At 54.1% G+C, this 22393-nt stretch overlaps 1 protein-coding gene across 1 annotated transcript; it reads left to right on the top strand.

Annotated features, from left to right (window-relative positions):
• Positions 1–975: 975 nt before the first annotated feature.
• Positions 976–14859, top strand: THOP1 (thimet oligopeptidase 1). Its single transcript, XM_005888336.3, has 13 exons — positions 976–1134; positions 3258–3470; positions 5823–5971; positions 6852–6959; positions 7366–7468; positions 9493–9653; positions 10242–10377; positions 10566–10932; positions 11032–11233; positions 13016–13202; positions 13333–13461; positions 14093–14229; positions 14378–14859. The coding sequence occupies exons 1-13, from the start codon at positions 1119–1121 to the stop codon at positions 14531–14533; spliced, it is 2064 nt and encodes a 687-aa protein (XP_005888398.2). The 5' UTR covers positions 976–1118; the 3' UTR covers positions 14534–14859.
• The last annotated feature ends 7534 nt before the right edge of the window (positions 14860–22393 follow it).

Genomic DNA, 22393 nt, shown 5'->3' with positions numbered 1-22393 from the left:
TTTATCCTACTTAAAACGCACACTTAACATCCCAGGGTATTTTCATTTCTTTTGCAGAAATGAAGGATAAATAAAGGAGGTGGGTTTGGGGGCATATTTAATTCTCGTGAGTTTCTGGGTGACTCAGGTGGTTCAAGGTTGATATTTTGGGGTTTTTTTTGCGCACTGCGCTTAGTTTCCTATGCATACGTGCATGCTCAGTCGTGTCCGACTCTTTGGGGCCCTACGGAGAAGGAATCAAACCTGCGCCCCCTTCAGTGAAAGTTCAGTTCAGTTCAGTCGCTCAGTCCTGTCCGACTCTTTGCAACCCCATGAACAGCAGCACGCCAGGCCTCCCTGTCCAACACCAACGTGAAAGAGTGGAGTCCTAACCTCTGGACCGCCTCAAGATTCTGTTTTAACCAATAATCCCTAGGTCAGGCAACTTCACTGTTTAAAAACACCTGTTGTTTGAAGTCCTGGATCCGTTTTCTGAAGCTTTCTCAACAACTTACTTTGCTTACACACATTTTTGTTTTTTAAGTAAATGTGTGTTTAATTTTATTGACCAACTGGTTTCAGCTAATGTATGTGGCGCACCTTCTTTATTCATCAGATACTCGAATGGGATAAGCGCCTGAGACAAGGTAAGCGATCACGGATGACCTTACTTAAGGGAGAAAAGTTGTAAAGCTACACAAATACACAACTAATGTAGAAAGGAGGCTAATATAAATTAATACAGGAGCTGGAAGCCCAAGCCAACTACTGCCAGAAAGAGCCCAGATAAAAAGCTCGGAGGCGCCAGCTGTGCGGGTTTCCACGGAAACGCCTGTTCCTCGCCTCCCCGAAAGCTCCACCCTCTCACAACCGAGAACAAATGACTGACGGGGGTGGTCCCGGCGCAGGCGCAGAGTGAGTCAGCCATCTGGAGCACCGCCACGGGCTTTGGGCGGAGCTAGGGCGCGCAAGCGCCCTGCTCTCCAGCGCACGAGTCTCCCAGCATTCAGTGAGCGCGCGTGCGGCGGGCGCCTCGGTGTGGACATTTGCGTTCTCTGAGTGGGTGGAAGGAGGCTGCTGGCCGCTGCGCGGACACGGACCAGGTGGAAGCAGGGGCCGCCGGTGCACACCCGCCAGCTATGAAGCCTCCTGCAGGTACAGGCCGTTTCTTGGTGTGGCCCCGCTCGTCGGACCCGGGAGCCCTATGCCCCTCCCGGGGTCGCCCCTGGGGCCTTAGAACGGAGCCAGTGACCCTCGAGTGACCTCGGCCCAGGCTGGGGATGGGGGTCGGCGAGCTTGGAACCCCGCCCCCTCGGTTGCCGAATGAATGATTCAGGTTTTTCAGCGCTTCACTCATTCGGCAAACTCCGTTACTTCTCCTGAGGATGGGTCTGCCCTGAGGTGAACTCCAAGGGAGTTCTAGACTTAGGTCCACAGCCGGACGTTCGACAGGCAAAAAGCAAGCGGGGGCTTTAGACAGTGATCGGTGCCATGGCTGGTGGTGCTTCTTTGGGGGGGGGGGCGGTCCTGGAGGGCTTCTCGGAGGAGGTGGCATTTCATTCAGCTTGAATTTGGTGGGGAGAAGCAGCTGTCCCAGGTGGTGGGAATCGCGAGGGAGGCAAGCACACCAGTAAGACGTTTGGGGAGCAATAAGTCATTTTGGCTAAGGCACAGCTGCAGGTCCCTTTTATGTGAAGCACAGTGGGGCACCACAGAAGGGTTTTCCTTTAGGGGAGCAATGTCACCTGCATACCAACCGTGTTTTAGGAAGTCACCCAGGATGTTGAGTAGGGCCACCTCGAATTTTGTCTTGCCCAACCTATCCTCTGCAGCCTATATTGATGATAATCATAATTACCGTTATTCAGGCCGCAGTAAGGCAGGAATGTAGTCTGCTTTCTTTGGTTCAGGATTGTTAGAGACCTGGCACGTAGGTGACAGTGAATGTTTACAAACATGCCTGCTCAAAGTTTTCAAACCCTGCTGCTGCTACTGCTGCTAAGTCGCTTCAGTCATGTCCGACTCTGTGCGACCCCATAGACAGCAGCCCACTAGGCTCCTCTGTCCCTGGGATTCTCCAGGCAAGAGTACTGGAGTGGGGTGCCATTGCCTTCTCTATAGCCGTTGCCAACCTACAGATGCTACAGGAACGCCATCAGGGCCCTCTCTGAGAAAGGGATGTGAAAAGGAGAACTGATATGGTAGGGCTCTGGGCAGAGGGGACAACTGTAGGAAGGCTCAGGAAACTTCTCGAAGAAAAAGCCTGTGTGTCCAGGCACAGAGAAATTGACCAAACCAGCTGGCCAAACCTGCTGTGCTGGACCCAGTAGAGTCTGGACCAAGTAGAGCAGGGGTCAGTGAACCTGTCTGTGTAGGGCCAAGTGGTTTAGACTTGGCAGGCAGGCCACACAACTTCTTGGTCACAGCAGAATCACCTTTAGCTCAGGGGCTAGACAGAAACAGTTGCGACAGTGTTTGGCAACTGCAGGTGTAGACTCTGATAAAGGGTTTGAACTTTAATCCTGAGTGGAGCCCTGAAAGGGGACAGGACCCGACAACCACAGGGTGTGCAGATTTCCAAAGATGGGGTGAGCGCCATCTGCTAGTTCAAGGCATGGGAGGAGAAGTAGGCTGCTTGACTTTCAACCATCCTTATCGCTTGCTGGCTATGGGATCAGGCTATCTCAGGGTTCCCATCTGTGACATGGGGCAACCTAGGGTGCGGAGAACAGAACTGTCTTGGAACCCAGTGAGGCAAGTACACTGTAGAATACTGCCCAAAGATTTTTAAGTGACAGCTGTCAGTGGAGACCAGACTCTCATCCAGAAAACTCTTGGTGGGGGCGGGGGGAGGGGGTGGAGGTGTGGGGGCTAGGGAAGTCTTAATTGTCAGGGCTTCCCCCTCTTTTAGAAAAATAACACAGTACACATGTCACATTCAGGGAACTCGGGGTTCCACCCTGCAGGCAGGTGTTCTTTCAGTGAAACGCAGGTGTGTGCTCAGCACTGATGACTTTGGGGGCTGAGTCTTCCTGCGAGGGCTGTCCTGGGCACTTTGGGGTGTTGAGCAGCATGCCTGACCCCAATGATGCAGTGGTATCACTCCCTGATTGTGACAACCACAGTGTTCCCTGGGGGCAGGATCCCTTTAAGTTTGAGGACCAATTGTTCCACATGTCCACACACAGCCCTGGGGTCTCCCCCAACCCTGTTACTCTGACCCTGATTGCGGGCCTGACACTGACCTGCTGGGTGTGGGGTCTGTCTCCCGGGTCCAGCCTGCACAGGGGATGCCCTGGACGTGGTGGCGCCGTGCTCAGCCGTGAACCACCTCCGGTGGGACCTGAGTGCCCAGCAGATCGCCGAGCTTACCACCGAACTCATCGAGCAGACCAAGCGCGTTTATGACCGCGTGGGCGCCCAGGAGCCCCAGGATGTGTCCTACGAGAACACGCTCAAGGCGCTGGCTGACGTGGAGGTGTCCTACACAGGTGAGCCATGCCCAGACCTGGCAACGCCACCTCCTTCCCAGGGACCCAGTGGAGAGAGGCGCTGGCTGGAAAAGGCCCCTGGTGGGCCTTGGTCAACGGGAGACAGCCAGGCCTGGCTGGCTTGCACTATCCCCCGGGGCCATGTCATCAGACCAGCTCACCTGCCAGCCTTGAAACTGGAGTCCCAGGGGTTGTTTGTTTCCTCCGAGCGGCTGAACTTGGTCCCCTTTGGTTTTCTGACCCCAGCCACCACCATGTGCTCTGAGTAACCTGATCCCCTGGGGCGCCCTTCTTGTCACTCTGGAGTTCCTTCCCTCCTCTTATCTATGGGGGTCTGTCCTACAACTTTGTGTGGTCAGACAGATCCCCAGTCCGCCTCCCAAGCCCCCTCTGCAGAGGCTGATGAGGCAGAGAACGCTGAGCCAGGGAAACCCCTGTCTCTGCATCTCTGGGAAAGCTGTTCTCTGAGAACCGTCTAGAATCCCTGAACTCCGGCTGCAGGAGCCTCACGTGTCCCTGATGCTGCATGGCGCTGGGTGTGTCAGGCCCGGCTGCATGCTCAGACTCCAGAGGGGCCACCCCATGGAGGCCAGTGTGCCATGGGCTCAGAGGTGGGGGCCATGGTGCAGGCGGTGGATCAAGAGCCCATAGGCCAGTTTTGCCCGCCAGTCACCTGCTGGGGTGGGGCAGACCTGTCTCCCCTCTCATCTCCAGCAGGAGGCTCTGGAGGCTGGTTGGTGCAAATTCCCACCTGGGGCGTAACCCTGCCAGACAAGATCTGGTCTCTCAACCCCCACTCCTGTGGCCTTTCCATCTCTCCTCAGTAGACCAAATTATATTATTTTTTTACTTTTTTTTTTTTTTTTTTGGGCTGTGCCATGCAGCACGTGGGATCTAGTTCCTAGACCAGGGATTGAACCTGTGCCCCCTGCATTGGGAGTTTGGAGTCTTAGCCACTGGACCACCCGGGAAGCCCCTCCCCCTGCTTTGCTGGGTGTTGGGCTGTCTGAGTACAGGCTGAGCCCTGCCTGGTGCCCCTTCCCGCGCCCCCTCGGCCCAACCAGCCGCCCGGACTAATCCCACACTCTGCTGTTCTGTTGTCCACTCAGTGCCGTCACAGCGTTCAAATCCCACATGCACAGAGGCCGCTTCTGTCCTTTTCATGGCTCGCTATCGGGCAGCTAGTGTCAGGGCCCCCTCAGACCCTGCCATGTTTGGTCCAATCAGCTGAGCAGATCACCACCTCTGGAGGGTCTACTGTGCAGCTGACCCACCAGCCCTGGGACATTCTCAGTGGCCTGGGGCCATGGAAGCCACCAAACCGTGATGGTACTTCAGGCCCCTCTCCCCCCTGAAAAGTATACACTTTTAAAAAAATTGCTCTGTTGAAGGGGGCTTCCCTAATGGTCTGATGGTTAGGACTCCACACTTCCACTGCTGGGGGCGCAGGTTCAATCCCTGGTTGGGCAACTAAGTTCCTGTATACCACTCGGTGGTATAAAAGAACTGTTGAGATACATTTCACATACCATGTAATCTGCCCACATAAAGCCTAGATTTCATTGGTTTTTAGTGTATTTAGCATATACAGCCATCACCAGTATCTAATTCTAGAACTTTTCATCACCCCAAAGAGGTCCCCCATCTCCATTAGCAGTCACTTCCTGACAATGTGAACCCACTCTCTGTGTCTGTGGATCAGCCTGCTCTGCACGTTTCCCATCAGTGGAGTCACACCCTGTGTGTCCTTCTGTGTCTGCTTCTCTCACTGAGCATCATGTTCTCAGGGTCTGTCCCTGTGGTAGCGAGTGTCAGGGCTTCTCTCCTTTTCATGTCTGAGTGATGCTCCCATGTGCAGAGGCGCATGTGTGTCTAGTCGTCTGCCGACAGATACCTGGGTTGTGTCCACGGTTGGTCGCTATGGATCACGCTGCTATGATGATGTGTGGACAGTTTTTTGGGTGGACAGTGTTCTGCTCCTCTTGGGTGTCCACCTGGGAGTGGGGCTGTGGGTCACATGGTGACGCAGCGGAAGCGTGTGTTCTCACAGTTGCCACACACCCCCTATCTCACGCACGTGGTGCGCCTTGAAGTATAAAATTGTTGGTGCCCTGCAGCATGGCCATGGGCCGCCGGGGCCCTTTCTGGCGCTGAGTCCCTTCAGCCTCTCCTGGTCTCATACTGTTCCTGTTCCCATCCTTCTCAGCTTGAGGTGTCCAGAACTGAGTGCCATCCCATCTGGACCATGAGTCCCTGAGGACAGGGTTAACCACGCTCATCTCTCGCCCAGGGCTTCACCTGCCCATTTCAATGCAAGGCCGTTCTCTCACCTGTACTGTCTCCCCGTTTCAGTTCAGAGGAACATCCTTGACTTCCCCCAGCACGTCTCTCCCTCCAAGGACATCCGCACAGCAAGCACAGAGGCGGACAAGAAGCTGTCGGAATTCGATGTGGAAATGAGCATGAGGCAGGACGTGTACCAGAGGATTGTCTGGCTGCAGGTGAGCGAGAGCCAGGCCAGAGTGTGGACCTCCTGCCCCCCGGCTTCATGAGGTGGACAGAGCCCTGCAGGGGGCAGTGGGGCCGTTTTACCACAACAGACAATGTTAGAGACGTGACAGAGACAAGCGGGAGGAGGAAAGGCGTGCAAGGCCTTCCCACATGCACGTCATCTCACATCCCTGACCTTGCTGGGGTCACCTCAAGGGGACATCCCATCTCCCACGTGAGGTGAAGGGACTAGTGACAGGTGTGTGCATTTCCTGCCTCCCTGGCAGTGCCGGCCGAGCACTGCTGCCCGCGTCAGGGGGCTGCAGGTGCTCCTCGCGTGGCTGGTGGGTGGTTTTTAGAACCTGCCAGACATGTCCGCCTTGGGACCAGGAAGGCCCTGGGGTACTTTGTGCAGACTCGGGGGCGGGGGCCTCAGAAAGCACAGGCGGTGTTAACTGAAGTGTTTATTGAGACCATTGTAGGTTCACATGTAGTTGGAAGAAATGATTCAGAGAGGTCCCAGTTGAGCTTTGCCTGCTTGTCCCTGAAGTCACATTTTGTGACAAGTCAGTGTCACAGCAGGGTCCTAACATTGACACAGCTGCCCCATCACCCATTGCCCTGGGGCAGCCCCCAGCAGCTTTGGTTTGGGGCTGTCCCTAGTCACGCAAGGTCCTATGTGGACTTGAATCTGGTTCCCTGGGTCAGTGCTCGGGCCTGCAGTGCTGAGTCCTGCGATAGCTGCTTTGTTAGGAAGTTTCGCTTTTCAGGAAACCTGTAAACTCCCTTCCAGCACGACTGCACCATCCTACATTCCTTCCAGTGATGACGTCCTGCTTCTCCATGGCCTCGCAGGCATTCGGCAATGTCTCTATGGTTTTCTTGTTCCAGGAGAAGGTCCAGAAGGACTCACTGAGACCCGAGGCATCAAGGTACCTGGAGCGATTAATCAAACTAGGCCGGAGGAACGGGCTGCACCTGCCAGAGGAGACACAGGAGGTGAGAGCCTAGCCTGTGATGACCCTCATGCCTAGGCCCAGGCCCAGCCCCCACCCTGGCTCAGGGCCCAGGGCCCAGGGGAGCCGGCTCTTTCCTCAGCTCCCCTTCTCCTTGTTCCTGAACCCAGGCTGGTCAGTTTCTGTTTCTGAAAACCAGATGGACTCTGAATGAACAGTTTAGGTCCCTTAAGATGGCCAAAGCTTAGATTCCCCAGGGCTGTGAGAGTAGTGGTCTCTATGGGGCACCCCTGCTTCCAGGTCCTTCACTGATCACTGGGAAGCAAGAACAGGGGGTCAGGGTCTAGGCTTCAGATACCTAAGCTCAGCACAACCCCTGGTGGGCCCCAAATCTAGAACCCCCACTCTTTCCATTTCCCTGGACTCTCACAACAGTCTTCTTCCATCAGAAAATCAAGAGTATCAAGAAGAAGCTGAGTCTCCTGTGCATCGACTTCAACAAGAACCTGAACGAGGACACGACCTTCCTACCGTTCACACGCGAAGAGCTGGGTGCGTGAGGGTGCACAGGGTGATGGGCAGTGGAGGGGAGCATTCCCTGGGAGGGCCTTCACCACGGGCACTCCGGGAGTTTGGAGCCCAAGGTCCTGGATCCTTCCTTGGAGAGGGCCGGGGTCTGTCTGCCGAGATTCTGCCCTACCCTTTCTGTGAGGTATGATCCTTTAACCTCATGGTGTCCTCCCAATCTGGCTGTGTATGGGGGCTTGAAGGCCTGGGGCCTGGGAGGTTTTCTCAGCTTCTACCTTCTTCCCCAGATGCCTTATTTTGAAAATTTGGTGCCTGTGGGAAAGTGGCGAGAATAGTACCAGGGAGACCCCATGCATGCCCCGGGCCTGGCCTCCCTGTATGTGTGCAACTCCTGTGCTGGGGCCTCCAGACCCATCAACAGGGATGGTGCCTCCTGTGTCCCTAGGTACAGGCCCTCTCGGGATGGGGTCCCCACCCATCCTGATGACTGGCTTTTCATTTCTGGCCCCAATCAGCTCAAGTTAAGCCTCATGTTCCATTCTAATCTCTCCAGATGCCTTCCCTGTTGACAGATTTGCTTCCGTTTTACCCACACTGACAATTTTGCAGAATCCAGGCAGGTGGGCAATAGCCTGTGAGCCCTGCCCGGGAGTCCGAGGGTGCTGTCACATACGCTGTGATACTGCCTGGGTCTCTGGTCAGTAGGGACTCAGGGACACAGATGTGCTCTGTCCTGAGCAGGAGCTTTAGGTCCATCACGCTGACCTCTGCCACTCTGACTTTTTGTCCCTACTGTTGTGTCCCAGGAAGCAAGGCCCATGTGGCTCCAAAGGTTCTCAGGCCAAAGGGCCATCCCAGGCCTCTGGAGTCCACTGTCCTATGGGGCTGCTTTTCTGCCCACTGTCCAGCCCAGGGCCCGGCTAGTTCGGCCTGGCCTCCTGGGCAGGAATGTGAACCCCCAGCACGTGGAACAGCCACTCAGAGCCCGGTGACCAGTCTCACGGGGCTGGGATGGCAGTTGGACATGTGTGGCCGCCTGGCAGGGTTTCAGTCCCTGCTGAGCAGGAGCCATGCCGGGTCATTTCTCTGGGTTGCGAAAGGCTTTGGAGAGTCATTTTACAGGAACGTAGGTAGGGTGTTGTGTCTCTGTTTTCTTCCCCACCCCAGCCTCTAGAGAGAGTCGTGTATACATGTATGAAACCCTGTCTTCTTTTTCTAAGTCCCCGTCGGGGGCCTTCCACCGGTGGAAGTTCTAGGACTTCCGCCCGGCATCGCCTCTGTAGTGTCGGCTGTTTTCCCCTCATGATCAGTGATTTCTCCTAAGAATCCTGACGGCTCCAGCTCCTCGCACTGTCACCGGCTCGTGTCCTGTCCCTGTCTTAGTGGGTGTCCTCCCACGTGTCAGAACTAGCCCCCCACAGCCCCGGCCGTGTCCTCGCATCCACGGGCTTCCGGGCCCTGGTCTGTCCACTGGGGGTGTCCTTGCTGTCCTCACTTTCTTAGATGCTCATTGTCCCAGTTTGGCCCCTTCAAATGGACGCGTCCCTGTAGTTCTTGAAGCACCTCCTGTTGCACATGGACTGAGCTGGGCTCGCTGTGTCCTCTCCCTGGCGTGGCCCCAGCGGGGTGGTCAGAACTGAGGTCTGGCTGCCAGGGAGCTGTTGCTCCCGGGTCCCTCAGTCACCCGGAGCTGGGAAACCCACCTGGCAGGTTCCACCTCCTGCTGTGGCCTCTCACCCAGGAAGGACATGGGAGGAGGCGGCAGTCCACGCCGTCCCAGGGTGGCGCCTGTTGTGGGGTGCAGGCTGACCTGGGGTGACAGGACACAGCTCCACCTCCCCCCTCCCTCAGGGCATCCTGAGGGAGCAGAGCTTTGAGGTGGGAGAGCCCTCAACATTGCTCCTCTGGGTGCAGACCCTTGCAGAGGGCATGGGGAAGCCCAGCCTGCCATCGCATTCCTCACCTCCCATCCGTGGGGGCTTCCACCCCTCCCACCTCAGCTGGGCAGCCTGCCAGTCCCCTCAGAGCCCCCAATTTGGCCCCCACAGGAGGGCTCCCTGAAGACTTTCTAAATTCACTGGAGAAGACCGAGGATGAGAAACTGAAGGTCACGCTCAAGTACCCGCACTACTTTCCCCTCCTGAAGAAATGCCACGTGCCCGAGACCCGGAGGAAAGTGGAGGAGGCCTTCAACTGCCGGTGCAAGGAGGCAAGGAGCCACCCATTGCACGGTGCCCAGCGGGGCTCGATCTCGGCCTCCCCTCTCAGCGCCCCTGGGTCTGGCTCAGCCCCAAGGGCTGTTGAGTCTGCCAGTCCCAGGGCTGGCCTGGATGGGAGGGGTTGGCACTTCCCTCTCCTGGCCATGGACTTGACTGGGGCAATCCTGGGTTAGGGCCTTGGTGCCGTGGAGACGGCACTGCTGGCCACCAGCTCCCGGCCCCTCATCTTCTGGACGTTCTCTAACAGCTTCTGGGTGTAGTTAGGTTTCCTGTTGTGAACAGGCCTATTTCTCCTTGTAAATGAACCCAGTCAATGTTGCTCTGTGTCTGTCCCACAAGCTGGGGGGGCTGAGTGAAGCCCTCAGGTGCCGGCAGAGCCCTGAGCCCAGGGAGGCCCCGTGGATTATAAAGACCGTGTGTTATGACAGGAGCAAGTGCAGAGAAATCTGGGCAGTGGGGGTTGCGGGGGTGGATCGTGGGGGCACTAGCCATGGCTGCCAGGAACCTGAGAGCCCTCTTGTGGACACCTGGCCTATGGCTCCAGTGCTACCGTCTATCTGTCCATCTGTGGGCTCTAGGAGAACTGCGCCATTCTCAGGGAACTGGTGAGGCTGCGGGCTCAGAAGTCCCATCTGCTGGGGTTCAGCACACACGCCGACTATGTGCTAGAGATGAACATGGCCAAGACCAGCCAGGTGGTGGCCACTTTCCTAGGTAACCCCGCCCCCTTGCCCCAGGTGCCTGGGGGGAGGTGTGAGGGCTGAGGTCCACCTCAACTGGACGAGGTGCTGCCTGCGAGCCCCACTCTGTCCACCCTTGGGGGTCCCGTGTTGGGTGAGTGGTGGGGGCTAGGGGTGGCCCAGGGAGGTAGCTGAGCCTCACACAACCCCCATCGCCCACAGATGAGCTGGCGCAGAAGCTGAAGCCACTCGGGGAGCAGGAGCGGGCGGTGATCCTGGAGCTGAAGAGGGCGGAGTGCGAGCAGCGCGGCCTGGCTTTTGACGGGCGCATCAACGCCTGGGACATGCGCTACTATATGAACCAGGTGGAGGAGACGCGCTACCGTGTGGACCAGAATCTGCTCAAGGAGTACTTTCCCATGCAGGTGGTGACCCGCGGGCTGCTGGGCATCTACCAGGAGCTCCTGGGCCTCAGCTTCCAGCTGGAGGAGGGCGCCGCCGTGTGGCACGAGGACGTGGCGCTCTATGCCGTGCGGGATGCGGCCTCCGGCAAGCTCATCGGCAAGTTCTACCTGGACCTCTACCCTCGGTGTGTGCACGGGGGACCCGTCAGCCAGGCTGGGCTGGGCACCCTCTCCGCCCACCCCCAGTGGCCAAGACTGACCCCACGTCCCTGGTCCCCACCCAGGGAAGGCAAGTATGGGCACGCGGCCTGCTTTGGCCTGCAGCCAGGCTGCTTACGGAAGGACGGGAGCCGCCAGATCGCCATCGCTGCCATGGTGGCCAACTTCACCAAGCCCACACCCGATGCGCCCTCCCTGCTGCAGCACGACGAGGTGGAGACCTACTTCCACGAGTTTGGCCACGTGATGCACCAGCTCTGCTCCCAGGTGGGTGTGGGGGAGTGGAGGGCAGGGCGTGGTGGTCTACAGGAAGGTTGGTACTGGCTTCCGTCCCTGACCCCCATGCCCGGGATATGTGAACAACAGCAAGGGATGTCCTCGTGGCTCCGGAAGCTGGGAGCCCTGGGTAAAGGCATAAGCGGAGCCGGTTCCCTGTGTGTTAAGTCCCAGGGACTTTCCTCATCGGGCCCCCCAGATGAACGTCCATCCCTGGGACCTGGCTGCACATGTGCTTGTGCTCAGCCCTCTTGCAGTCAGCCCTCAGCCTGAGAGCCATGCTCACACAAGCTGCCCCGGAGCGTGAGGGGACAGTTCAGAACATCTCACCAAGCCATGTGGCCATCCCAGTGCCCTGTTCTGGGAATTTTCCATCACCCCAAAAATGTCCCTCACACACCTTAGCTATCACTACCCACGACCCCTCCCCCCCAGCCCCTGACCACCAGGAGCCCACTGTCTGTGTCTGTGGATTGGCCTGCTCTGCACGTTTCCCATCAGTGGAGTCACACCCTGTGTGTCCTTCTGTGTCTGCTCCTCTCACTGAGCGTCGTGTCCTCGGTCCGTCCACGTGGTTGTGAGTGTCAGGGCTTCTCTCCTTTTCATGGCTGAGGGATGCTTTCGGGTGTGGAGGGACCTCTGCTGCTGTATTTCTGAGCAGAATGTTTTGACTTTTAAGTTGTTAAATGTTTTCTCGCACGTTTTGCAAATTCTTCTCTAACTCAAGGCACAAAGAGTTTCTTCTAAATTTTTTTCCTGTAAGTTTAGTAGTTGAGCTCTTCATTTTGGTGTTACTGTCTGTGGTGTGAGGGTGGGGGTCTCCCAGCCCTCGCCCCCACCACCTTTAGCCCCCTTCACGCCCCTCTCCTTGTGCAGCTTCCTCGAGATCCACTCAGGGATGACTTGCTGTCCCTGAACCACTCCTCTGCCAGTGACCCTCATGGCTCCCTCGCAGCCGTCATGTCTTTCTCAGTAGAGCTGATTCTCAGTGTTAAGGCAGTTCTGTGCTACAAAGTCGCTGTGAATGTGGAGGGAGCGGTTACTGAGCCACCACCCCTGCAGACTGTGCAGAGCCAGCCTCCCGTGAGTCTTTGTCACCCTGTTTTCAGGATGATCCTCACTCAGCTTCATGTGCTCTGTGTTTCTATTTAATGACACCTGGTCTGATACCAGCTGTTGGTTCAGTCATGCTGAGCCCCTGGCTGGCAGGGCTGTGACCCTCACCTGGACAAAGCTCATCTGACACACGCACTATCTCCGTGAGCACCTCATTGCCTTCTCGCTCCCCAGACGCTGGATAGCACTTCAGCCCTACGCTGGGGGGCCATCTAGAACAGAGAAATCACCCCCAGAAACATGAGAATGCACACATGGGGCAGTCAGTAGACTGTGAGAAGGACGCTTGTTTGCAGTTGGTGCTGGAACCCAAAGGCAGGGGTCCAGTGACCCAGGAGCCAGTGACATCTGACTGCCTCCTTGGGTCCCAGGAAGAACATGCCAGGTCACTCAGCCCACCTGGCCCTGTGTCTGCCAGGCCTGGGTTCCAGCCACACTGCCATCAGGTACTTTGTCTTCAGAAAGAACGTCAAGATGCAGGAAAGAGGAGAAAGGAGCTCCTACTGTTGCCGGCCACCTAGATCCACTGCATCTAGGGCTCTGTGGGTGGGGAGGGGCGCTGTGGCCTGCTGGACGGCAGGCTCTCTGCCTCCCTGTGTGCCGGGTTGGTTGGGGTCTGGGTCCTCCTACAGTTCCCCGCTCGCCCGCCCCCCACAGGCCGAGTTTGCCATGTTCAGCGGGACGCATGTGGAGCGGGACTTTGTGGAGGCCCCGTCACAGATGCTGGAGAACTGGGTGTGGGAGGCAGAGCCACTGCTCCGGATGTCCCAGCACTACCGCACGGGCAGCTCCATCCCCCAGGAGCTGCTGGACAAGCTCATCAAGTCCCGCCAGGCCAATACAGGTGCAATGGGGAGGAAGGAGCCGCCCAGACACCAAACACCCAGCGCCCCACTGCCTTCTCCCCTCCCCCCGGGGGAAGTGGCCCGGACACACACCCAGCGCCCCATCTCCCCACCCCCACCTCCCCCCAGGTCTCTTCAACCTGCGCCAGATCGTCCTGGCCAAGGTAGACCAGGCCTTGCACACGCAGACAGCCGCAGACCCGGCCAAGGAGTACGCCCGCCTGTGCCAGGAGATCCTCGGGGTCCCCGCCACGCCAGGTAGCCGTGCTCCAGCTGGGTGCCTTAGGGGTCGGGGTGGTGGCCACTGCCCAGGTGGGGAAGGTCATCTAGTGATGTATGAAGTGGGGACTGTTTGACAGGCTTCAGCCAAGGCCCAGGAGGAGCCGCTGGCCTCTGGGCTCATCCTACCACAAGCCTTGGGCCTGTTGCTCCAGCTGTGGCGCGTGGGGGCCACGGTGGGCTGGCGGCTCTGCACGTGCTTTGTGAGAAGCCCAGGGGGTCAGGAAAGGGTTTGTACCCGGATGTATGAGTAGTGGAGGTTTGAGCATGCGTGTGTTGGTATATACACGACGTTCACTCCTCTGTGGGCCTCTTAAGACATCCTTCAGGGAGTGCGGTGACCAGCGCAGGTGAGCCCTGACTCATCAGAGCCTGAACAGCCAATCTTGTAAGGTGCTCTGGGTGAACCCTTGTGAGCTTGAGCAGAAAGTGGGCAAAGACTTATTTCCCTCTGTGAGTTGCCCACGAGACCCCCATTTTCTAGAAGTGTTAGACCAGTTCCCCTCCTGTGGCATGGGCCTCAGACGGGGCTGCTTCGAGGCCCTTTTCTTGGGAAAAATCCTGAGGGGGCCCAGGGGCCATGACCAGAGCCTCTCCGCATCCATCCTAGGGACCAACATGCCTGCAACCTTTGGCCACCTGGCAGGTGGCTATGACGCCCAGTACTATGGCTACCTATGGAGTGAGGTATACTCTGCTGACATGTTCCACACGCGCTTCAAGCAGGAGGGCGTCCTGAGTGGCAAGGTGAGAGGCCGGCCTGGGCCCCTTTACCCTGAGGGCTCCTGCCCCCCACGCCCCCAGACGCTGGGTGTCCCTCCCTGGTGATGCCGAGGGCCCCTCAGAGCCAGGGAGGGGTGCGCGACCCTCCTCAAGCCCCGTGCCCTCTTGGCAGGTCGGCATGGACTACAGAAGCTGCATCCTGAGGCCGGGCGGCTCCGAGGACGCCAGTGTCATGTTGAAGCTCTTCCTGGGTCGTGACCCCAAGCAGGACGCCTTCCTCCTGAGCAAAGGGCTGCAGGTGGAGGGCTGTGAGCCGCCAGCCTGCTGATGGCACGGGGCTCTGGCCCCAACTCTGGTGGGCCTGGCCGTGCACTACCTGCCCAGGTGCCTTAGTGCCCAGTCGGGGCAGGTGGGGGACTCCAGCCCAGGGACAGGGCAGGGGAGGGGCTGCGTGTCCCTCCCCCTCTCCCCCTCGCCCAGTCCCTGTGTCCCCATCGGCCTACGTGGGCTGAAAGGTCTCCATCTGGAGGTGTTTGGAAAGTCTCCTGTCTGGTCAAGACTCCTCTTTGTTGCACTAATGCAGCCCTTTCCTGGGAGTTTCCCTAGTTAAAAAACAGTTCTTTGAAATGCAGCCATTAAAAAAAAAAAGACTCAGTCCTGATCTCTGCCTGCCTCCCTCCCACCGCAGGAGCAGTGCTGTGGCCGATTTGTTGTTTTTTGTTTGGAGTTTTTTGGCCTCACCTTATGGCATGCGGGATCCTAGTTCCCCGACCAGGGATCGAACACATACCCCCTACGTTTGAAGCACAGAGTATTAACCTCTGGACTGCCAGGGAAGGCCCCGATCCAGTATAGACGGGCAACACAGGGAGTGGGTCCAGCCTGGGCTGGGTAGTGGAGCTCTGGGTTCAAGCCTCAGGGTTAGGCTGTCGGGTGAGTGGGGCCTCCTGGGAGACCCACCTCAGCTGGGTTGAGCAGAAGTGGCCACTGGCCAGTGCACCGCTCTCATCTGCACATCCTGAACTGCCCGTGGGTGTCCCCACCCTTGGGGACCTCTCCATGCCAGAGGGAGTTGGGGGCCCCAGGTTAAAGCAGGTCATGTGCTGGGGACCAGCCCCAGCTGATCCCGGTATTCGAAGGAGAGACGGCCTAGGCGACTATTTATATGCTAATTAGAGATATAGAGAACAATAGAATGAGGATAGCTCAGTAGGAAAATTCAGTGGAGAAAAGAAGCTGAGTAGCTTGGTTTTGGGAGACCAATAAAACTTCAAGACAAGAAGTTTGCACCACTTACGTAGGCCATGAGGCGCCCCTCTCGAATAGCGGAAGGTGCCTCACCTAGACACCTTCTCGAGTGGGTCTTAGAAGCCCAGGCATGATTAGTAAGCGTGGTGGGTTCAGCGCTCCAGATGGAGACTCAGCTGGAAGTTAAAGGGAAGAATGACACGGGAGACCAAGCGTTGGTGAACAAGGCCCATAGCTTTATTTTTAACAGGGGCTTTTATACCCTAAGTTACACATAGAGGATAATAGGGGATGCAAAGTCAGCAGTCTTTGATTCTTATCAAAAACCAAGGTTTCTTTCCTGCAAATTTATCGTATACAAATGGTTTAGGTGATTTACATCATCTTCTGGCCAGAAGGCCTACTAACATTTTATGACTCTTGACAAGGACTTATCAACAAAGACTTATTTTCTCTAAGAGTAATTATTTTAAGGTTTGGCACCATCTTCCAAAGATAAAATTGCACTCCTATAGGGCGGATGTGTAATGGGCTTACAACAAAGGAAAGAATTTATTACCTTAAGGGTCTAAAGTTACTAACACCAAGGCCACTACTTATTTTTTACTATATACCAACTATTAATTAATACACATTCAAGGATACAATTCAGGGGATGTGAAAACTTGGCAACAAGCATTGACTCATCAATGAAATCCTTTACTAGTTTATTCTGACAGTTTTTAACTCTGAGAGGCTCTAAGCTATTTGAATATCTTAAGCTTCCCGTGCCTCTGGAGGCTAGGAGACTGTAAACAATCGTATGCATAGCTGCAGGAGTCCGGGTAAACTTGTCAGGCGAGTTAGAGAGCCATCTGAGGGGTTTGGATTTAAACACTCCTAATTGCCCAGGAACTTTATTAATTGGAGCTGTAAGTTAACTCTTTGACAGAGAGAGAGAGAGATGGTAGTAGGGGACAGCCCCCAGTAAAGTCAGAGGTGAGAGCACAAAGCAATAAAGTAGGCAGACTCTGGTTTTTGGGGGGAAAATGCTCGAGAATATCCGGGCGGACTCCTGAGGCTCGATCCCGCCTTTGCGTATGCCGAGCCTCCTTCCTCATGACCTTTGTCATGAGCAGAATGCCTCACCGGCTCCCCACAATGTGGGTCATCTCCCCAGCCACAGGGTTCAGCCCAGACATCGACAGGTAGTCCAGTTGAGGCTGGTGCTGTCAGGCCCATGATTTTTGCTGAAGCAGTTTGGGGAAAGAAATTCTGTTTTCTCCCCAAACTTGGAGTGTATGAGCTGTCAGGCAGACAGAGCTGTCCTTAGATAGAGGCCACTCAGCACAAAGGAGCCCATGCCATGAGGGCAGGCCTCCCCAGGACCCCATTGCCACCGCACACTTGGCACTTTGAGCCACTGGATTCCCCTCTCCTGCTTAAGTCACCTTGGGCAGACATTTGTCACTTGCTAGCCAGAGTGCGTCCTTGACCACATCTCAGAGACCCCACCTGAGATGTGGCACAGTCAAGGCTGAGCCTGGCAGAACGCCCCACCTTGTAGGAGCCTCCAAGGACCTACCCAGGTCCCTGCCTACTTGGCTCAGGGCTATGGCAGAAATATGGGGAGGAGAGGTGGTTCTGGTCCAGGGGGACACAGGGCAGGGACTGCCCAGGCTCCTGGCCTCTGTTGAGTCTCAGAACAAACACCACGTTTGGAAGGGTGTGTATGTTAAAAGTACAGCACATGTCTGCTCATTCAGTGTCATGGTAGCAGGAAACAGGGTTAGCTCAAGGCCTGGACGGGCAGGGGGTAAGGGGATGAGTAGCCTTGGCTGCCACCTTCCTGGGATTCAGGTTTGAGAGTGCTCAGACGCTCAGTCACATCTGACTCTTTGTGACCCCATGGACTGTAACCTGCCAGGCTCCTCTATCTGTGGAAATTCTCCAGGCAAGAATACTGGAGTGGGTTGCTATGCCTTCCTCCAGGCTCCTCAGCCATTAATTGTGGCTGCAGAGGCTGTCTGACGCCAGCAGGAAAGTGAAGAGGGAAGGGTTTGGAGATACCCCAGGGCCTTTCCACCTGCTTCTGTCTCCATGCCCTCCCTCCCTCCCTCCCTCCCTCCCTTCATGCCCCTACTCCAGTGTCTCTCCATGTCCTGTTAAGGGAGATGAAAAATTTCCTCCTTAAAAGGGTAGTTTGAGTTGGTTATTTTGTTACTCATAGCTAGAAATTACAACCAAGCACTTTTGAATATTTTATTGATTCAGAAAACGAAGATCATGGCATCTGGTCCCATCATTTCATGGGAAGTAGATGGGGAAACAGTGGAAACAGTGTCAGACTTTATTTTGGGGGGCTCCAAAATTACTGCAGATGGTGACTGCAGCCATGAAATTAAAAGACGCTTACTCCTTGGAAGAAAAGTTATGACCAACCTAGATAGCATATTCAAAAGCAGAGACATTACTTTGCCAACAAAGATCCATCTAGTCAAGGCTATGGTTTTTCCAGTGGTGATGTGTGGATGTGAGAGTTGGACTATGAAGAAAGCTGGGCGCCGAAGAATTGATGCTTTTGAACTGTGGTGTTGGAGAAGACTCTTGAGAGTCCCTTGGACTGCAAGGAAATCCCACCAGTCCATTCTGAAGGAGATCAGCCCTGGGTGTTCTTTGGAGGGAATGATGCTAAAGCTGAAGCTCCAGTACTTTGGCCACCTCATGCGAAGAGTTGACTCATTGGAAAAGACTCTGATGCTGGGAGGGATTGGGGGCAGGAGGAAAAGGGGACGACAGAGGATGAGATGGCTGGATGGACGTGATGTTCATCACTGACTTGATGGACGTGAGTTTGAGTGAACTCCAGGAGTTGGTGATGGACAGGGAGGCCTGGTGTGCTGCGATTCGTGGGGCTGCAGAGAGTTGGACATGACTGAGCGACTGAACTGAACTGAAAGGAATTGACCCAGAGTTATGCATCCAAAGAGGGTCAGAAGTCAGGTTTGATAAAAGCTGCTCCAAACCTTGTATATCTGCTGAGTGAAAGGTAAAGAATGAAAAGACAATTGACATGGTCATTACCAAAATGATAAATTTCATAGGCAGAGGGCATTAGATCTCCTTCAGTGAATCTCTGGACATAACTTTGATTTAAAAATTCAATGTATTTGATTATATGTAATTTTATATATATATATATACACACACACACACACACACATATATATATATATATATATATATATGTAATTCTTTTTGGCTGTACCATGTGGCATACAGGATCTTAGTTCCCTGGCCAGGGATTGACCCATGCACCCTGCATTGGAAGCAGAATCTTAACCACTGAACCACCAGGGAAGTCCTCCCTAACAGTTTTCTGATGGACTCAATATCCATTTAGAACATAGGTACATTTTGTTGTTGTTACTTAGTCCCTAAGTCATGTTCAACTCTTTGGTGACCCCACAAACTGTAGCCCACCAGGGTCCTCTGTCCATTGGATTTCCCAGGCAAGAATACTGGAGTGGATTGCCGTTTCTTCCCCCAGGGGATCTTTCCAACCCAGGGGTCGAACCCAAGTCTCCTGCTTCCCAGGCGGATTCTTTACCACTGAGCCACCAGGAAAGCCCAGATGTATTTTACTACAGGGTAGAACAATTCTTGGAGTTCCCTGGTGGCATTAGTGGTAAAGAACCCGCCTGCCTATTCAGGAGATAGAAGAGATGGGTTCGATTCCTGAGTCGGGAAGATCCTCTGAAGGAGGGCATGGCAACCTATTCCACCATTCTTGCCTGGAGAATCCCTTGGACAGAGGAGCCTGTGGGCTACAGTCCATGGGGTCACAAGAGTCGGGCATGACAAGCGATTTAGAAAGCACGCCTGCAAAACAGTTTTTAATGGACACCCTGTCTCATTCTGTATCATGTTTCAGCACTTGGACAGCTCCCAGGTCATTGCTGCACTTCCTGTGTCTGTTCCTGTCTGAGAGTTTTGGCTTCTTAAGTCAAGCTGATTGCATTCATGTTCCATGACATTTCAGAAATAGGGAATTCCTGATTAGGGATTAGGTAGGGTTAGCTAGGCAGTGGTGAGAACATTCCAAACAGAAAGGAGATCCTAATAATTATAATGATGGGTTGGCAGGAAGTCTTTTTACTGAGCGAATAAAAGAACAATCAGTATAAGATTAAAGGAATATGACACTGCAAGTCCAAGACATTTTATTGGATGGTTGGGGAAGGTTTGGGGTGGTTAGAGACAATGTTTCTGCAGGTGCCTACCTGTTTGATTGGAAATCCCCCTATGTGGACGACTGATGTAGTTTAAACAGCAGACGAGTTTCCCTAACTGAGGGGTCTTCATGAACCCAGAACCTCAGCTCTAGCTGCACACAGAGTGGGGAATCAGAGAAAGAAGTTTTGTCAATAAATATGCCTTATTAGCAGCAGATGAAGTATCTATGGATTACAGGGATAATGATAGTGGCTCTTAATCTTTGTATTTAGAATGATATATGTTTTTTAATATTTATTTGGCTGCACGAGGTCTTATTGCAGCATGCGGGATCTTTTTGTTGCAGCATACAGGCTTAGTTGCCCCGTGGCATGTGGGCTTTTAATTCCCCAACCAGGAATTGAACCTTCATTCCCTGCATTGGAAGACGAACTCTCCCCCACTGGCCTACCAAGGAAGTCCCTATTATTTTTAACTAAGCAAGGCTTCCCTTGTGGGTCAACTGGCAAAGAATCCGCCTGCAATGTAGGAGACCTGGGTTCGATCCCTGGGTTGGGAAGATTCCCTGAAGAAGGGAAAGGCTACCCACTCCAGTATTCTGGCCTGGAGAATTCCATAGACTGTATAGTCCATGGGGTCACAAAGAGACACGACTGAGCAACTTTCACTTCACATTGGTCATCAGCATTCCAGCTGCAGGAAGAATAGGACCTTCAATCCTGAAGGAGGAATCCAGGCAGCACACCTTCCATGTTATGGGCTAAGCCTGGAAAAGTCAGTTTGAAAAAGGGGCTGAAAAATTGTCCAGCACATTGTCTGAGATCATTCAGGACCCTATAACAAATGACTATGGACTTGGTTTCACCAACAATGTGCTTTTCACCATTCTGGAGGTTGCAAGTTTTAAGAATATATTACCAACTTATATTAATATATTAACCGTGGTAGTTTTATTATTTAATAGAATACTACTGACATAAATCTAGGGAATTCCCTGGTAGCACAGTCGGTAAAAAATCTCTCTGCAGTGCAGGAAACCTGGGTTCGATTCTTGGGTCAGGAAGATCCCCTGGAGAAGGAAATGGCAACTCCAGTATTCTTGCCTGGAAAACCCTATGGACAAAAGAGCCTGGCAGACTACAGTCCATGCGGCCACAAGAGTTAGACACAACTTAGTGATTAAATCACCACCACCACAACATAAATCAATATATTAATATTACTAATAAATAAACTATCATTAAAACAATAAGTTTACTATATAGTGGCCTATAGATTTGCTAGTGTGTTAATAAATAATAGCTAATAATGTTATTACTGTTTTATTGGCAAATCTACGTCTCAGGCATCAGATCAGATCAGATCAGTTGCTCAGTCGTGTCCGACTCTTTGCGACCCCATGAATTGCAGCACGCCAGGCCTCCCTGTCCATCACCAACTCCCGGAGTTCACCCAGACTCACGTCCATCGAGTCAGTGATGCCATCCAGCCATCTCATCCTCTGCCATCCCCTTCTCCTCCTGCCCCCAATCCCTCCCAGCATCAGAGTCTTTTCCAATGAGTCAACTCTTCGCATGAGGTGGCCAAAGTACTGGAGTTTCAGCTTTAGCATCATTCCTTCCAAAGAACACCCAGGGCTGATCTCCTTCAGAATGGACTGGTTGGATCTCCTTGCAGTCCAAGGGACTCTGAAGAGTATTCTCCAACACCACAGTTCAAAAGCATCAATTCTTTGGCGCTCAGCCTTCTTCACAGTCCAACTCTCACATCTATACATGACCACAGGAAAAACCATAGCCTTGACTAGACGAACCTTTGTTGGCAAAGTAATGTCTCTGCTTTTGAACATGCTATCTAGGTTGGTCATAACTTTCCTTCCAAGGAGTAAGCGTCTTTTAATTTCATAGCTGCAGTCACCAACTGTAGTGATTTTGGAGCCCAGAAAAATTAAGTCTGACACTGTTTCCACTGTTTCCCCATCTATTTCCCATGAAGTGGTGGGACCGGATGCCATGATCTTCGTTTTCTGAATGTTGAGCTTTAAGCCAACTTTTTCACTCTCCACTTTCACTTTCATCAAGAGGCTTTTGAGTTCCTCTTCACTTTCTGCCATAAGGGTGGTGTCATCTGCATATCTGAGGTTATTGATATTTCTCCCAGCAATCTTGATTCCAGCTTGTGTTTCTTCCAGTCCAGCATTTCTCATGATGTACTCTGCATATAAGTTAAATAAACAGGGTGACAATATACAGCCTTGACAGACTCCTTTTCCTATTTGGAACCAGTCTGTTGTTCCATGTCCAGTTCTAACTGTTGCTTCCTGACCTGCATACAAATTTCTCAAGAGGCAGATCAGGTGGTCATAGTGCTGAATATACTGAATTTTCGCCCTTATTTTTTTTTAGGCCATGCCACGCGGCATGTGGGCCCCAGTCCCCCGACCAGGAGTCGAACCTGTGCCCCCTGCAGTGGCAGCGGGGAGTCCACTACACCACCACTCGATTTTCTCCTTTAGTGAAGAAATTTGTGCATGCGCCTGAGTTGCTCCAAGAGCAGGCGTGTGCGACTGGAATATGAGGACGTCCTCTGAGGCAGGAGGTATCTCAATCCTGAAGAGACACCGCCCGCCCATAGAGGGTGCTGTGACTCAACTCGGCTGCCTCCAGGGGACAGAGACGCAGGATCGCGCCCGGAGCCTTCTGGGACTTGTAGTTCATGGCCTTGT

This window comes from Bos mutus, chromosome 7 (assembly GCF_027580195.1).
Source record: "Bos mutus isolate GX-2022 chromosome 7, NWIPB_WYAK_1.1, whole genome shotgun sequence".
Taxonomy (NCBI): Eukaryota; Metazoa; Chordata; class Mammalia; order Artiodactyla; family Bovidae; genus Bos; species Bos mutus.
This window is presented reverse-complemented; position numbering and strand designations above follow the sequence as displayed.